Raw genomic sequence first — 15,782 nt, 5'->3', positions numbered from 1 at the left:
GATATGTTTTAATACAAGCCAACAAACATGGTGCATTACACGAGTGCCAAGCATAAAGGAAGCATCTGTCGGGGATCCTCTTCCTATCCGTCAGCTGTTTCCTCTCCAACACACATACAATACTCTAGACACGGGAGGAATGCACAGCCAACCTTGGTTTCTTAACTAGAGATGATTGTCCATTAGGGTACCATATTACACACTTGTAACGAATGCACAACACCTTGGTTTGGTTCCCTGACACACCACCACTGGGTATGTCTACTGTTGGTATATACTACTGCTAATCAGTACTACCTATTTATCGTCAATAAGACGCTAAAAGTCAAGTCTGTGGTCACAGAAAAGCTCAGCCAGCCAAGTTGTTCACTGGCTACAGGTACTGTGGATTAACCCGGGTGCTGAGGATATACACAGCCGATTGTGATCTGACAGGATTAACGATGGGATCATTAGTTATCGGCATTTCTGATTCTGGAAATCATTTGTAATAACATTTTCCAGACAGGGAGACAACATTTTACGCTTTATTTAGGACCTTTGTTCTGAAGTGTACTTCTGTGGTAAGCAATTTCCCATACTGTTGGAGTTCAGGTTCATTGTCACAGTTCACTATCGGACATCTGTAATAACTATTACCAGTTCGGTTTGATTTCAAATCTTCTAGTAATGAATTTTTCGAGTTTCAAATGAAATATTTAATAATAAAAGTGACTATAATTTTACAAATACTGTTATGAAATCATTGCTGCAGTTTCGTTTTATCTGAGCTCTAAAATATTTTATTTGACCATGGTCCACCCTTGTTATATACTGCCACCATTTTCCAGAGAAAGTTTGCCACTATAAAGGGGTTTGGTGATAAATTTAGGAAAATATTTACTGTATATTCCAAAACAAAATCTTGGGCATTCTTTATAATTTAATTCAAAAAAGTAGACAAACATGTTGTAAATGCACAGTTGAAGATTTATTTAATTTTTACGTAAACTAAACAATTGCGCTAAAAAAAAAGCTGCGTTGTAATTTTGCATTCTGAAGTGTAAAAAGTAGTTCCATCATCAGTTGTTTGTCTTTTTAGGTATATACGATATATACCAAAAAAAATATTATGGGGGAGATAGGCAAAATTAAATTATATAAAGGAATTCTGAAGAAATCTAGAAAAAAGGACACGGAAATATATTGGCTGTACAGAAAGTGGCAAATGAAACAAGGGGGATTTTGTACAGGTTTTACTCTATATTGTATGTGTTTGGCATAAGTGTATATATATATATTCAGTAGAAACAACTGGGCCACAAGGAAAAGAGCATTGTTGTAGAATAGTGTCTTTCCTGTTGCCTTGAACCGTGAACATTGTTCTGAGAGATCATTAAACTAGTACTATATTTGTTCTTTTAGCTGCAGTGGCCAAGTGGTTAAGGTGTCTGACATTCTGCTACCACTAGCCCCCTATCACTGGGTTGAGGGTTCGAGACCTACATGGGGCAGTCGCCAAGGACTGGCCGTAGGTCGGTGGTTTTTCTCCGGGAACTCTGGCCTTCCTCCACCACCAAAACCTGGCACGTCCTTAAATGACCCTAGCTGTTAATAGGATGTAAAACACAAACAAACCAAAATTGTATTAGTCACATGCATGAATGCAAGTTCTAGGTCATATCTACGATTTATAAAAAAAAAAAATGTCACCTAACTCTGATGACTTTTCCTGAATTGATTTTGATCAAACTTCTGCTGTAGTCAGGTATGAAATGCTTGGAGCAAGTTTGTGTTTCAGGGTACTACAGCCAATATCAAGGTCGCCAGCTACTAGTTATTGAAATCATTTGTGACTCTTATGCATTCCTAAACTCTCCTAAAGAAACTTCATGTTTACATAGAAATAGAGATAATGAAATACAAGATTTGGAAATATGCAGAGTTGCTAAAGTGATCAGTAAGGAGAAGCTGTTGATAAGAAGCAATGTGTATGCTCTGGTAGACTTTTCACACAAAAGCGGATTTGTATTGTGTGCAATTTCTTGTTTATTTAAATGCTTTAAGTGTATTTCATGATTTTATTCTGTACTTGGATAAGCGGAAAAGACTTGCTGGTTTTCACACCATTTGTCAATTAGTCTGTCAGTGTCACTTTTTCTTAAGCATATCACATCAACTCTATCTGAGTGTAGAGTATTGTATATCAAGTTCATTTATACACTGAGTTTGGGCCCTTTGTATATTTCATACCAAAATTTGTCTTCTGCAAGTTAAGTAAAAACATTATTTGGTTTAAAATTTTATGAAAAATGGAAATAGTCGATCAATGCGACTTTGGTATTATTATTTTGATGTAAATTTAACCCTGGATAAACTGAAACCAGTGTGAAACAAACCTTCACTAAGACCACATACAGTCTTCATAGGCTTGTGACCTTTGGGTGTATTCAACTTATTATATAATATACTTCTTGTTACGGTATATTGCATTATTTTCTATCTAGTAAAATACAGTTTTGATTACTGCCAGAGAGGGATTTGAATCTCTGAATGGAACTAACTCCTTGGATTCTCCATGCATTTCTATTGGGTGTAATTAGTTTCCTTTGGTAATTACCTGATTAGCGTTAAGGTTTGTGGCTCCATTAGGGCATTGATGTTCATTGTGTATGTAACGCCGTCGGACTATCCACGTGTTGGCATTACTTGATAGAGAGTGTGTATTTAGCTCTAAGCTGTAAACACACCAGAGATTGATCACATACTGTTTCCCATAGCTTTTACACTAACCTCCATATCCTGTCCACAGGATCACCTGAATAAGAAGCGGGAGCAGATGAAACATGTGAAGATGCCGGAACTGATGGAGACACAGGAAGTCGGCAGCCTTAACGGAACAACGAGACCGGAGACCAATGGAGGGGTGGTCCAACCTCCGCCAGCCTCAAACCAGCCAGCCTTCCCTAGCATACCCAACTCATTCCTAAAAACACTCAAGCTCAACTCTGACACCGTCAATGGAGACGACGATGGGTAAATATTCATTTTTGTCTATAAAAATACAATTTCATCAGAATCTCTCTGACTTTCCCATTGTTATCAAGCATTGTTCTAAATCTTTTAGAAAGTGATGAAGTATGTTATAAGTGAACCTCTGAAGACTTAAGTCTAGAGTCTGGAAAATATGAAATTCAATGTGGCTGCCAGTGGCCTTCTTGGATTTCAGCAACTACGATGGTTTCAGTGTGATAACTCTTTTAAGGGAATGTTTTTGTCATTTTCATGAAATTTTTGTCAAATATTGTTTCAATTTTTTCCACTCATGTTTGATTTTGGACCATATTCGAAATTCAATATATCCTGTAATAAATACCGTCTTTGTTTTTGCACCTAAAATGTCTGCACAGTGGTTTTTAGGTCACCTGAGACAAAGTCTCAAGTGACCTATTGCGATCGCCTTTTGTCCGTCGTCGTCCGTCGTGCGTCCGTAAACAATTTACATTTTCGACTTCTTCTCCAAAACCCCTGAACCAATTTCAATGAAATTTCCAGGGACCTTCCATGGACAAAGGTCAACATAAATTGTTGCCGGTTTAGTCCTAAGCCCCCAGGGGCCTGAGGGGCGGGGCCAAAAAGGGGCAAAGTGACTAAAATTTCAAAAATCTTCTTCTCCAAACCCCCTGAACCAATTTCAATGAAATTTCCAAGGACCTTCCATGGACAAAGGTCAACAAAAATAGTGGCCGGTTTAGTCCCAAGCCCCCAGGGGCCTGAGGGGCGGGGCCAAAAAGGGGCAAAGTGACTAAAATTTCAAAAATCTTCTTCTCAAGACCCAGATATGGGAGAATCAAATACTCTTCATATATGGAAGGGTTTTAAGGTGCTTTACCGAGATTGTGAATTTCATGACCCTGGGGTCTTACGTTTCCCCCTGGTAAGGGGGTAAACTTTACTATAGTTTATAAAGGGAAATCACATTTTGGACCAACATCTGTTTTATTTCCATTGGAAGTAATTCAATTTGGGTTAGCATTATCAGTATTAGGTAGCAGTTTGGTAGTATGTACCTATGGGCCAAAAAGGGTCGAATTTACTGAAATTTCAAAAATCTTCTTCTCAAGACCCAGATATGGTAGAATCAAATACTCTTCATATATGGAAGGGTCTTAAGGTGCTTTACCAAAATTGTGAATTTCTTGACCCTGGGGTCTCACATTTCCCCCTGGGGAGGGGGTAAACTTTACTATAGTTTATATAGGGAAATCACATTTTGGACAAACATTTGTTTAATTTCCATTGGAAGTAATTCAGTTTGGGTTAGCATTATCAGTATTAGGTAGCAGTTTGGTAGTATGTACCTATGGGCCAAAAAGGGTCGAATTTACTGAAATTTCAAAAATCTTCTTCTCAAGACCCAGATATGGTAGAATCAAATACTCTTCATAGATGGAAGGGTCTTAAGGTGTATGACCCTAGGGTCTCACGTTTACCCCCTGGGGAAGGAGGGGGGGGGGGGAAAATTTATTATGGTTTATAATGGCAAATGATACTTTGAATATTACATGTTAATAACTTAACCTTGAATTGACAGTTTGATACTTCGAAAATTTTGAGCCAGCCCTACCCACAAGGGCTGTAGGGTGGGGCTCAAAGGAGTCAGTGTCCTCAAATTTCTTCATTTTCCTTGTTAAGAATCAGAGGTGCTAGTTTCAAATACTTTTTAGTCTGAAATCTGTATGCTAGATATTGAATAAGGTGGTTTTATTGTTTTTTGTCACTTTGAATAATATTTCTGTTCATGTTAAAAACAAAATCAACTCTCTGTATAAATATATCAGGTGACGTTAAGGCCCATGGGCCTCTTGTTTATGTGATATCGCAGAAAGGAATGCTTTGATTTTCAAAAGTTGATTATCATGCTCTGCAAAATCCATGCTTATTTAATCAGGGTGCTGTAATCTGATTGGTTCATAGTTTCTTGGGTTAATATCTTTTGAATGAATTATCAGATTATGATGAAACTTCCCTTCCTCAAGCATCTCGTCCTTTGCGGGTTCGAGTCATGGCACGCCACTTACAGTGTTGTATCTTTGAGCAAGATACTTTACTCCGGTTGTTCCAGTCTACTCAGCTGTAAATGAGTACGTGGTTGGGCATTGCTAGAATTGTTGAATGCTAGCTGTGAACGCCGAAAAGGTAGCACCAGCTGTATGCTCCCAAGGAACTTGAGAAAGATGTTGGCTTGTTGCAAAGGCCCTACAACCACGGATAATAATTTATGAACTGCTTTGAGATGACCAACGAACTAGGTTGTGATAAAGCGGTATATAAGAACCTTGAATTATTATAATATTATTATTTCAACCTATAAATTTCCAGAAACGTTCGTAGATATTGAAGGCATGTGCCTCTCATAGAATCTGGAATGAATATTTGGAGACAGATTGTGGGTGTGTACAAGTAGTCTAACAAGTGTCATACCTGCCAAGTGACCCGATTTCGTCGGGTTGCACCGGGGATTTTAGCCCTTCACCGGCTTTTATAACTTCACACGTACTTGACCAGGATTTCGTCAATTTCACCCGTTTTCGCCCAGAATCTTCTCGTATATTCCGAAGTCACTCGGAATTCTCTAGACTTTTCCATCCTTTGTCTAAAGAAAGACGATCTATTTCCTGTTTTCGTTTCTAAACGACAGGTAAGTTGTGAGTTGTTTATATACGTACTAGAACTGTTTTTAAAAATGTTTATATAGTTGTTACTGAACTTACCGACAAGTAATTAGTGAGGTGTTTTAACGAATATACGTAGTCTAAATCATATTTTGAGTCTTCTTGAAGGAAGAAGTCGTTATCGCGACTAGCAGGTTCTACTTCACGAAATGCTAAAAAGAAAAGATAATTGTGCACATATCAAATGTCGTAGGAAAATGAGTTATAATGGATAAAGTCCAGCGTTCGTGGACCAAACGCTGCATTCTGCACTCTTTGTAAATCGCATATTTCAGTTGTATCTGGTGCTAAAAACAATGTTTCTAAGACATTTAAAAACACGCACAGGCATTTACGATTTGTTTCTGTCAATCAAAATGATCCTGACAATAAGATTTCAAACCCTACTCGTATAAAACTTATATTTTATATGAATAAGGTGCAATTTCTTAATGTCAGGACCATTTTTATTGACATTAAAAAATCCCTGTGAAAACACAGTATCATATATTAACATGAATTAATTCTATAAGTTGTGTTGTTAAAATTTTAATTAAATTTAAATTTGGTATTGTGGATGAGGATCAGCTAGATATGCTGGAAGAACAGTTTATTGAATGCAGAATGTACCTTTTACATCATTAAAATATTAAAGTTCCAATTTAAAATCTACTTTTCTTATATTTATTGCAAAAAAAAAGATGTCGCACGCTATGACTCTCTTTTTAATTTTCAAAAGAGGGTCATCACCCTCTTTCAGTATATCCGGGATTGACAGGTATGAAGTGTTAGAGCAAAATACAGAACGTAAAGTTAAAGGTTGGATTTTATTTAAACACTTAACCACCTTTCACTACAATTATGGCAAACAGGACAACTTACTGAAGCAATTTTAAGAGCAATCATAGTAGATCTACTTGTCGTGATCATCACACTCGCTTTTATCTTGACTCCACCTTCTTGCTTATACAGGACCTCCTTGTACCGGAGTAAGTGAACTTATCATAAAGATTCCTAAAATATTCAAAAGCAGGGTACAGCTGTACTGTCAGAGGTCGTTTTATAAAAAAGGAAGTGATTTGGTCATTTGTTTCAATAAGACGTTGTTTCAGTGTTATTGTATGATTGTATTTTATTTAGTTTCTGTTCGTGATTGTTAAAGGCTTATTGCTACAGACATATTTGCTCTTGATCTATAAATCAATACACATGGGTCCACTGGTCTTTTATCCTCGTTGGATTACTTTTGAAGTCGGTGTTTTACCTCAAAAGACCTATTTCAGGTGTTGCGTAAGTCTTACCTTGGGTCGATATTGGACTTTTAAGGCCGGTAAATCAAATAGTAAGCTTTGATAAAAAGTTTCACTCCCACCCTTCCCTGCAGGTAAAAATCAATTGGTCCAAATCAATTGATCTAGATAATCCATTATCCAGTTTAGGGGTGGCAAGTGACACCGCATTAACAGGTGTGGATTGTTCAGGTAGATATATAAACGTTACTTAGATGAGACGGATAGGGGCTGATAGTGTGTGTATATATATTAATACATGTATAGAAGTCTTCCTAGTCCACAATCAGCTGGTGGTCTGTTGAGTTCTAGCTACAATCCAGGACATGATATGATCCAGCCTCAATTTATCCTGAGTCTGATTGTCCGATAAAAAGATCATAAACTTCCTAGTCTTTTATCACCTGGAGAATATTGACCTTGTTCAGACCCAGGTCCTGAGATTATCATTCTGGCCATTCTAACACTGAGCATTGTGATAAAATGACCGTTTCAGTGTTGTTCTGACTCGTGGATATTCTTATATTGGAAATGCGGGATTTACCTATGGAAGAATTTCGACAATTGTGTGATTCTATTAACGTGACATTTGAGGAGCAGGAATGTAACAGGTAAATCAGGTGCAATGATTGATACCTGTACAGGTGTACAGACATGTTCATGTAAGACATGTAAGATATACCAGTGATATCTATAACACTAATCTGCTGACAAACATGTTACATTTCTTGACATGTCATCATTTAAAATTTGCATAAGCAAAAAGAAAAAGAAAATTAATTTTCAGACATGTTTATATTATATCCAAAATGTTAAAATCTTATCTATGACTTCATAATAAATGTGATTTTTTCCAGAGGTTTTTAAACTAGCTTACTGCCGATTTGCCAAAATAATTGCCAGTTTCTTGAAAACGTTACCATTGGGGTCGAGAAAAAGGTTAATATCAATATTAAAAGATTTTTATGTCACCTGAGACAAAGTCTCAAGTGACCTATTGCGATCGCCTTTTGTCCGTCGTCGTCCATCGTTGTCCGTAAACAATTTACATTTTCGACTTCTTCTCCGAAACCCCTGAACCAATTTCAATGAAATTTTGCAGGGACCTTCCATGGACAAAGGTCAACAAAAAAAATGGCCGGTTTAGTCCCAAGCCCCCATGAGGCTGAGGGGCGGGGCCAAAAAGGGTCAAATTGACTAAAATTTCAAAAATCTACTTCTCCAAAACCCCTGAACCAATTTCAATGAAATTTTGCAGGGGCCTTCCATGGACAAAGGTCAACAAAAAAAATGGCCGGTTTAGTACCCAGCCCCCATGAGGCTGAGGGGCGGGGCCAAAAAGGGTCAAATTGACTAAAATTTCAAAAATCATCTTCTCAAGACCCAGATATGGTAGAATCAAATACTCTTCATATATGGAAGGGTCTTAAGGTGCTTTACCGAGATTGTGAATTTCATGACCCTGGGGTCTCACGTTACCCCCTGGGGAGGGGGTAAACTTTACTATAGTTTATATAGGGAAATCACATTTTGGACCAACATTTGTTTAATTTCCATTGGAAGGAATTCAATTTGGGTTAGCATTATCAGTATTAGGTAGCAGTTTGATAATATAAGCACATATCAGCCCTGACTGACCCCCAGGGGCTGATGGGTGGGGCCAAAAACGGTCAAGTTTACAGAAATTTCAAAAATCTTCTTATCAAGACCTAGATATGATAGAATCAAATGCTCTTCATAGATGGAAGGGCCTTAAGGTTCTTTACCGAAATTGTGAATTTCATGACCCTGGGGTCTCACGTTACCCCCTGGGGAGGGGGTAAACTTTACTATAGTTTATATAGGGAAATCACATTTTGGACCAACATTTGTTTAATTTCCATTGGAAGGAATTCAATTTGGGTTAGCATTATCAGTATTAGGTAGCGGTTTGATAATATAAGCACATATCAGCCCTGACTGACCCCCAGGGGCTGATGGGTGGAGCCAAAAAGGGTCAAGTTTACTGAAATTTGAAAAATCTTCTTATCAAGACCCAGATATGGTAAAATCAAATACTCTTCATAGATGGAAGGGACTTGAGGTTTATGACCCTAGGGTCTCACATTTACCCCCTGGGAAAGGAGGGGGAGGGGGGCAAAATTTATTATGGTTTATAATGGTAAATGATACTTTGAATATTACATGTTAATAACTTGATTGGAATTATAACCTTGAGTTGACAGTTTGATACTTTGAAAATTTTGAGCCAGCCCTACCCCTACTGTTTAGAATCAGAGGTGCTAGTTTCAAATACTTTTTAGTCTGAAATATGTATGCTAGATATTGAATAAGGTGGTTTTATTGTTTTTTGTCACTTTGAATAATATTTCTGTTCATTTTAAAAACAAAATCAACTCTCTGTATAAATATATCAGGTGACCGTTAAGGCCCATGGGCCTCTTGTTTTTGAGACTTATTGGAAAACAGATGAGTGCTTTCATTTAAGCCTAGTCAACTTCTATCTAAAGACAGCTACAATATGTTACCAACTTATCCTTCCAAGCATTGAATGTAAAATATATTATTACGACAAGTATATCTTTGTCGGAAGACAAGATTTGAGCTAGTAGTCTCAACTAATAATGCTTATGTAACTAATCTGAGAGAATGATTCCTATACTTAACAGAGTTTGTAATACTTACACTGCTAAAATACTGCAATGCAGTGAAGAAAAGTTACAACACTTGAATAAAGTTACACTGTTTAGGTAATTTTATAACCTATAATACAGAATCTCTTTTAGCACTTCGATAATAATCTTTTAAAATTTGCATAAAATTTTGCTTTTTTTTTTTAAATAATAAAGTATTATGTAAAGATAGGCATTTAAATCTATAGAGACAGCTCTCAAGCATGTTCCCATAATATGATATTTTTATGAAATGAGCTGCAGCAAGTGTAATAATATCTTTCATCATATGTTTAACCAAAGCATGCACAGTTACACATTTTGTTATTGTATAGACTGGAAAAACCAAAGAAACCACCACCATTTGCCATAAATCCTTTAAGGCATGTCATTATGTTGTTATCTATGATGTCACAATGGATGAATGACACATGCTATATATCAAAAATGCATGAGATGGTGTTTTTACACCACACAATAGTCAGAGTTTAATTATCCAATTTATTACAAAAACAATTTTGATGACATTTACTATCCATACCAGCATTGGTAACTAACTTTGGTTCAAACTTAGGGGTACATGCTACCTTACACATAGTAACTACCTCACACATAATAATCATTATGTTAGAGTTACCTACCTTGCAACATCCATTTAACATATGAAAGTGTTCTTATTTACATTTAAATTTTGTAAACTGTAAATTACTAAGTGTAGAACTCTTCGGGAATAGAGATGCACATTGGATTATAGCTGCAAGAGTCTATATTCTTAAGTAGTCATAGCAACTGAACTGCACTTGTTCAATTAAGAATTTAAGATAATGCATACCTGCTGGTCTTTTTTTTTTAATACAAGCTTGAAATATTTTTCAGTTTTCCCTAAAAAAGGGTATTTTTGGTTGGATGAACTCCCTGTAATGTACCACAGTAGCTATACGGATTGATTATCTCTACTTTTTGGCCCCACCACTTAAGTTGTGGGGACATTAATGATTCGCCTTTCTATTGTTCTGTATGACCTTTTGGTTAAATTTTGCATTTCGGTCCATTTATCTGATAATTCATGTCCCGTAGTCATCAAAATTAATAGGCAATTAGACAAATAATTAAATAAAACAAGGACACAAAATCTGAATTGAATATGGCCGTTTATTACAATAAACGACAGTTGTTATGACGTTCACATTTTGTCATATAAATAGACCCAAAAAGTCTTAGATGGGAGTCCTATTCCGCCATACGCAATAGAATTGATGCAATATTAATGCTAGTTGTAATACATTATTTCTACACACAAAATACATGATATAACATCGATACATTACTTAACAATCGCATAAGAAAATGTTGTACACCAATACATAAAGTTATGCACATTCAGAAAGTTCTAACAAGAAAGTTATACACTTCGCTGACTTGGGTTAGAATTGGCATTTAGCTCCATTTCCATCAAAGTAAAGTGTGTTGGCATTGTTATGAAATTCCCAATGTGGATAGTTCTATAGACCACTTCACAAAATTCACAAATAACGATTGGCTAGCTACACCAGCTGTCTGAGGATGTTCCAATTTTACAAACAAATTAAAACAGATCAGCCAAAAATATAGATATATAATTTTAACAGTTGTCATTCTTATATTCTAATGTAAGTTGATAAGAAGTGCCGTTATGTATCATTTAGATTCTTAGTGTTGACGTAATAGATAGGTCGTAAAACTTTATGTAATGGGTATCTAAACACTATAATTTCACTTAATAGCAATGTTGATATGTGACTTGCTGTCAACAGTAATGGCAAAAATAACTGATTTATTTTTCAAGACAGATTATATTAAAGATATTTTGAATTGATTCTGTGAATGTTTATTGTAGAACCCCCTCAAGAAAGACTTACTACTGGTGGTTTGAAAGATTTCTGTATCTGAATACTTATACAGTACATGGTAATTATGTACTTAGATTTGAACAGCTTATTTTCACTGTATTTAACACACAAAATTGTTTACGCTCTGCTCCGTATATAGGACCCTTGAATACAGTGGATTTGTGTAGGTGTACGTTAACATATCAATTACCACAACACAACGAAATGTCAAAGATCAAGATTGGATATTCATTGATATGTTTATATATCAAAATGTTTGTTGTAATCCGAGAAAAGTTTGTTACAAATCTGTACTAGTGTTAATGATAGTTAGCTTAACATTAGTTTTTTAAAATTATAAAAAATGCCACCTCCAAATTTTTTCTATTTTTATAAATTGTATAGTTTTAAATGTTTCAAGACGCAGTATTTTTAGCTCACCTGGCCCAAAGGGCCAAGTGAGCTTATCCCATGGTGCAGCGTCCGGCGTCCGGCGTCCGTCAACTTTTTCCTTTAAAATGCTACTTGTCCTGAACGGCTCAGAGGATTTTGACCAAATTTGGTCAGGAGCATCATTGGCCAAAGGGTTCTCAGTTTTGTATAAACGGAGGGTATAACCCCCCTGGGGGCAGAGGGGCGGGGCCAAATAGGGGGAAAATAGGTAAATCTTTAAAAATCTTCTTCTTCTCAACCAATAGAAGGATTTTGACCAAATTTGTCCTAGAGCATCTTTGGACAAAGGAGACTCAAGTTTGTATAAACGGAGGGTGTGGCCTCTTTGGGGGCAGAGGGGCGGGGCCAAATAGGGGAAGTAGAGGATTTTTTCTCTCCTACTATACAAGTGAAGGGATTTAAACCAAATGCAGTCTGAAGCTTGGTCAGGAGCATCATTGGCCAAAGGGTTCTCAGTTTTGTATAAACGGACGGTATAGCCCCCCCTCGGGGCAGAGGGGCGGGGCTAAATAAGGGGAAAAAAGGTAAATCTTTAAAAATGTTCTTCTTCTCAACCAATTGAAGGATTTTGACCAAATTTGTCCTAGAGCATCTTTGGACAAAGAAGACTCAAGTTTGTATAAACGGAGGGTGTGGCCCCTCTGGGGGCGGAGGGGCGGGGCCCAATAGGGGAAATAGAGGATTTTTTTTCTCCTGCTATACAAGTGAAGGGATTTTAACCAAATGCAGTCTGAAGCATGATTAGGGACAAAAGAATCAATTTTGTATAAACTGAGGTGTGTGGGCCTCCTTCTAAGGGCAGATGGGTGGGGCCCATTAGGGGAAATAGAGGAAAACATCAAATATCCTTCTCCTTTTGTACCGATGAAGGGATTTTGACCAAATTTGGTCTGGAGCATCATTGGCCAAAGGGTTCTCAGTTTTGTATGAACGGAGGGTATGGTCCCCCTGGGGGCAGAGGGACGGGGCCAAATAGGGGAAAATAGGTAAATCTTTAAAAATCTTCTCCTCAACCAATTGAAGGATTTTGACCAAATTTGTCCTAGAGCATCTTTGGACAAAGGAGACTCAAGTTTGTATAAACGGAGGGTGTGGGCCTTCTGGCGGCATAGGAGCGGGGCCCAATAGGGGAAATAGAGGATTTTTTTTCTCCTACTATACAAGTGAAGGGATTTAAACCAAATGCAGTCTGAAGCATGCTTAGGGAGAAAAGAATCAATTTTGTTTAAACTGAGGTGTGTGGATTCCCCTTCTTTGGGGCAGATTAGTGGGGCCCATTAGGGGAAATAGAGGAAAACATTAAAGATCCTTCTCCTTCTGTACCGTTGAAGGGATTTTAACCTAACCAAACTTGTTTTAGAGAATCTTTGGGCAAAGGGAATTGAATATTTATAAATGGAAGATGCAACTTTGTTACTTGTATTCCTTTGATAAACCTGAATGGTACTCAGCAGGTTTTAAATTAAAAAATAAAATACCAGGTGAGCTATTAAGGCCCCTGGGCCTCTTGTTATTGTTTAGTTGGTGTGTTTTTTTAGGGTTGTACTCATGTCAGCACGGAATCACAGTCTTTCCCCGTTAATATGCAGATTCAATAATATTTAATAGGGCCCCGTATCAGAGATACAGGTGCCCTATAGTAATCACTCTGTCTGTTCCTGGCTGATAACTTTAGTATTTATTGACTGATTTACATGAACCTTGGTCAAGATGTTCAATTCACAAAAATACACAATGAGGTCAAAGGTCAAGGTCATTAGGTTCAAAGGTCCAGGTCAAATTTTGCATCTTTTCACTAATGAACATTTTGTTATGACATGATGACGCAAAGTTGATCAGAATTAAACAAGAAATCAACTGACTAAAGGTCCAGGTCTTCGGGTCAGAGGTCAAGGTCAAATTTTGTAGCTTTTCACAAATGAGCATTTTTTGACATTATGAAGCAGTGTTGGTCGGAATTAAACAAAGAGACACACTGAGGTAAAAAGTTGAGGTCGAAGGTCAAGGTCATTAGGTTCAAAGGTCGGGCCTAATTTTGCATCTTTTCACTGATGAAAATTTTGTTATGATATGATGAAGCAATGTTGCTCAGAATTAAACAAGGAGTCAATTGATCAAAGATCAAGGTCACTGGGTCCAAGAATGATGGTTAACTTTTGTATCTTTTCCCTGTTAACATTTTGTTATGACATTATGTAGAAATGTTGATCAGAATTAAACAAGGAGTCCAAGGTCAAAGGTCAAGGTCAACGTTTGTATCTTTTCACAGATAAACATTTTGTTATGACATTATGAAGCAAAGTTGTTCAGAACTTAACACGGAGTCAACTGACCTAAGGTCCAGGTTACAGGGTTCAAGGTTAAGGTCAAGTTTTGTATTTTTCACTGATGAACATTTTGTTATGACATTATGAAGCAAAGTTGGTCGGAATTGAAGAAAAAGTCAACTGACCAAAGATCAGGGTCAATGGGTTAAAGGTCAAGGTCATTTGGGTCCAAAGGTCAAAGACAAAGTGGATCTCTGACTTTGACCCTGGCTTTTGATGGAGGAGGTATTTAAGGTGAAATAAAACAAATCAAAGCTAACAAATGAGTATTGCACCGGTATTTACATTTCTGTTAGCCCAGCAAATATGGAGGTGGAAGGAAACAAGACTCACATCTTAGTACATGTAAAATGTATATTTTGCTTCCTTGCGATTCTTTTTGAAGTCCAAATGTCAAACGTCAAGCTCAGCTATATGGGCAGATTGCTTCTTGATGATTATGGGGGATATATTGCCACAAGACACACACACACACACACACCCACACACACACATCCTTACTGACCTGTCAGTGTTCTAGTTGAATTTAGTTTTAACTGACTGGATATTTATGATACTAAACATTTGTAAGACCTTTTTCAATGAAAGGAACAGATGGATCGAAAGTTAAAAGAAAAAATGAAAAAAGGTTTAGCTGTAATCAAGACATATTGATTCCAAAAAAGATGGGGAGAAACCTGTGACCTTTTCTACATCATTCTGCACTTTCTGTCTGTGTGTGTGATCAATCATGTGATGGGTACAGGTTTATTAACGGAAGAGCCTGGATTTAGACCACTAATGTAAAGTAATGTTACCATCCCTGAGGAAATCCCAGAGTCTGTCCATCAGCTAAGGCTACAAACTGTATATATAGGGTTAAAGTCACGTTAAAATGAAACCTAACTGTCAAGGGGACTTTATACATGTTCCATATATAGTACACATCTAGTAAGCTTAATCTAGAGGACCACAGATTCCTTTTATAGACTTATAGTGGTAGGGGCTTCCTTATGAGAGTTTTACATCTGCTCAATAATAATTCTGTTACCCTTTTAAACCTGATCCTGTCCAATCTAGAAACAAAAAGTTATCAAGCATTAAGCTGGATTTGATTGCATATGACTTTTAGTCATTTTTCAAAGAAAAATACAGCTTATTTCATTATCAGTATGGCCTGTAGTTATACTTCCGAATTGTTAAACTAAAAGGAAAGATAAGTTGGTTGTTATATATTTATATTTTATCTGCCTTTGACTATCTCAATCATATAAAACGGGCCTGATTTCATTTACAGTAATACCCTATTACATTGTATAATTTGTCCAGTAAAGTGTTGGCATTATAAAGAGGTTATACCACTATACAGAGGGAGAAAAGGAGAAGGGAACCTTGACATGTTGGCCATAAGAGAAATGCCAAATGAGACGAGGGGCATTATATCAATATTTGATTGTACAGTATTTTAAATTTTAAATGCCACCATATCATGCTGTAAAAT

The 15,782-nt window shown here is 36.8% G+C and overlaps 1 protein-coding gene across 3 annotated transcripts in view; it reads left to right on the top strand.

Annotated features, from left to right (window-relative positions):
* LOC110457623 (lymphoid-restricted membrane protein-like) overlaps positions 1 to 15,782 on the top strand; it is a 223,182-nt gene that overhangs the window by 170,638 nt on the left and 36,762 nt on the right. For all 3 annotated transcript variants that reach the window (XM_021508980.1, XM_021508978.1, XM_021508979.1), the window contains one exon: positions 2,792 to 3,015. In XM_021508980.1, the coding sequence (XP_021364655.1) occupies positions 2,792 to 3,015 (224 nt within the window). The remainder of the gene's footprint in view (positions 1 to 2,791; positions 3,016 to 15,782) is intronic.

This window comes from Mizuhopecten yessoensis, unplaced genomic scaffold, assembly GCF_002113885.1.
Source record: "Mizuhopecten yessoensis strain PY_sf001 unplaced genomic scaffold, ASM211388v2 scaffold9253, whole genome shotgun sequence".
NCBI lineage: Eukaryota > Metazoa > Mollusca > Bivalvia > Pectinida > Pectinidae > Mizuhopecten > Mizuhopecten yessoensis.
Note: the sequence above shows the minus strand (reverse complement) of the source record. Positions and strands in the feature narration are given on the sequence as shown.